General features: G+C 67.9%; 1 protein-coding gene across 1 annotated transcript in view; it reads left to right on the top strand.

Annotated features, from left to right (window-relative positions):
• CHLRE_01g003500v5 (uncharacterized protein) overlaps positions 1-845 on the top strand; it is a 19,122-nt gene that overhangs the window by 2,969 nt on the left and 15,308 nt on the right. The window contains exons 6-7 of the mRNA XM_043058146.1: positions 222-367; positions 723-822. Coding sequence (XP_042928060.1) covers positions 222-367; positions 723-822 — 246 coding nt within the window. The remainder of the gene's footprint in view (positions 1-221; positions 368-722; positions 823-845) is intronic.

Below are 845 nucleotides of genomic sequence, written 5' to 3' on the forward strand. Positions count from 1 at the left end.
GGAGAGAGGGGGAGGGAGGGAGGGAAGAAGCAGCAGGGGAGGGACAGGCAAGATGCATGGCGACTCGTGTGGGTGTGAGTGGATGGAAGCACAGCACGTAGCAGCAGGCTGACGTGTGCGGGGGTCAGTGCCGCCTGTGGCCGGCGGCTGGTGTCGTCCACGTCCCCACAGCCCGCCTCACACACCCACCGCCCACTGCCCGCCCTCCCTCAACTGGCCAGGTATGTGGAGCTGGAGGCGGCCTACCTGGAGACACTGGACCGGCCCGAGCAGCAGCAGCAGCAGCAGCAGGGGGCGGCAGCAGCAGGAGGAGGAGGCGGCGGCGGCGGAGGAGGAGGAGCGGGAGATGAGGAGGACGACCGATACGGTGCGTGGAGGCGGCAGCAGCTGCCGCCGGGGTGGGGGTGTAGATACCAGCCCAAACTGGGGGTGTGGGTGGAATCGGGGTGTGCCGCGTGGGCACTGGTAGTGGCGGAAGGACGTGCCGCTCTGGCGCCACTGGACTGGAGCCCCACTCCTCCGCACCTCCCCCACCCACCCCCTGCTTCAGTGCATGATGTACCGCGTTTCCAAACATCCTTGCAACCCCCTGTGCCTGGATGCTACGTCGCTTCCTAATGAATCATGAATGTAGCCCCACACCCTACCCCGCACGCACACACGCACCCACCCACACACATGAATGTACCCCTTCCCCCTCCCACCCCTCCCCCCCCTCTCAGGCGCCTGCGGCGAGGGCGGCGAGGTGGCTAGTCTCATGGCGGCCAGCTGGCGCGTCACGCGGCGCTGCGTGCTCAAGAGGGCCGCGGTGCAGGAGTTCAGGTGTGTGTGTGTGTGGGGGGGGG

This window comes from Chlamydomonas reinhardtii, chromosome 1, assembly GCF_000002595.2.
Source record: "Chlamydomonas reinhardtii strain CC-503 cw92 mt+ chromosome 1, whole genome shotgun sequence".
Taxonomy (NCBI): domain Eukaryota; kingdom Viridiplantae; phylum Chlorophyta; class Chlorophyceae; order Chlamydomonadales; family Chlamydomonadaceae; genus Chlamydomonas; species Chlamydomonas reinhardtii.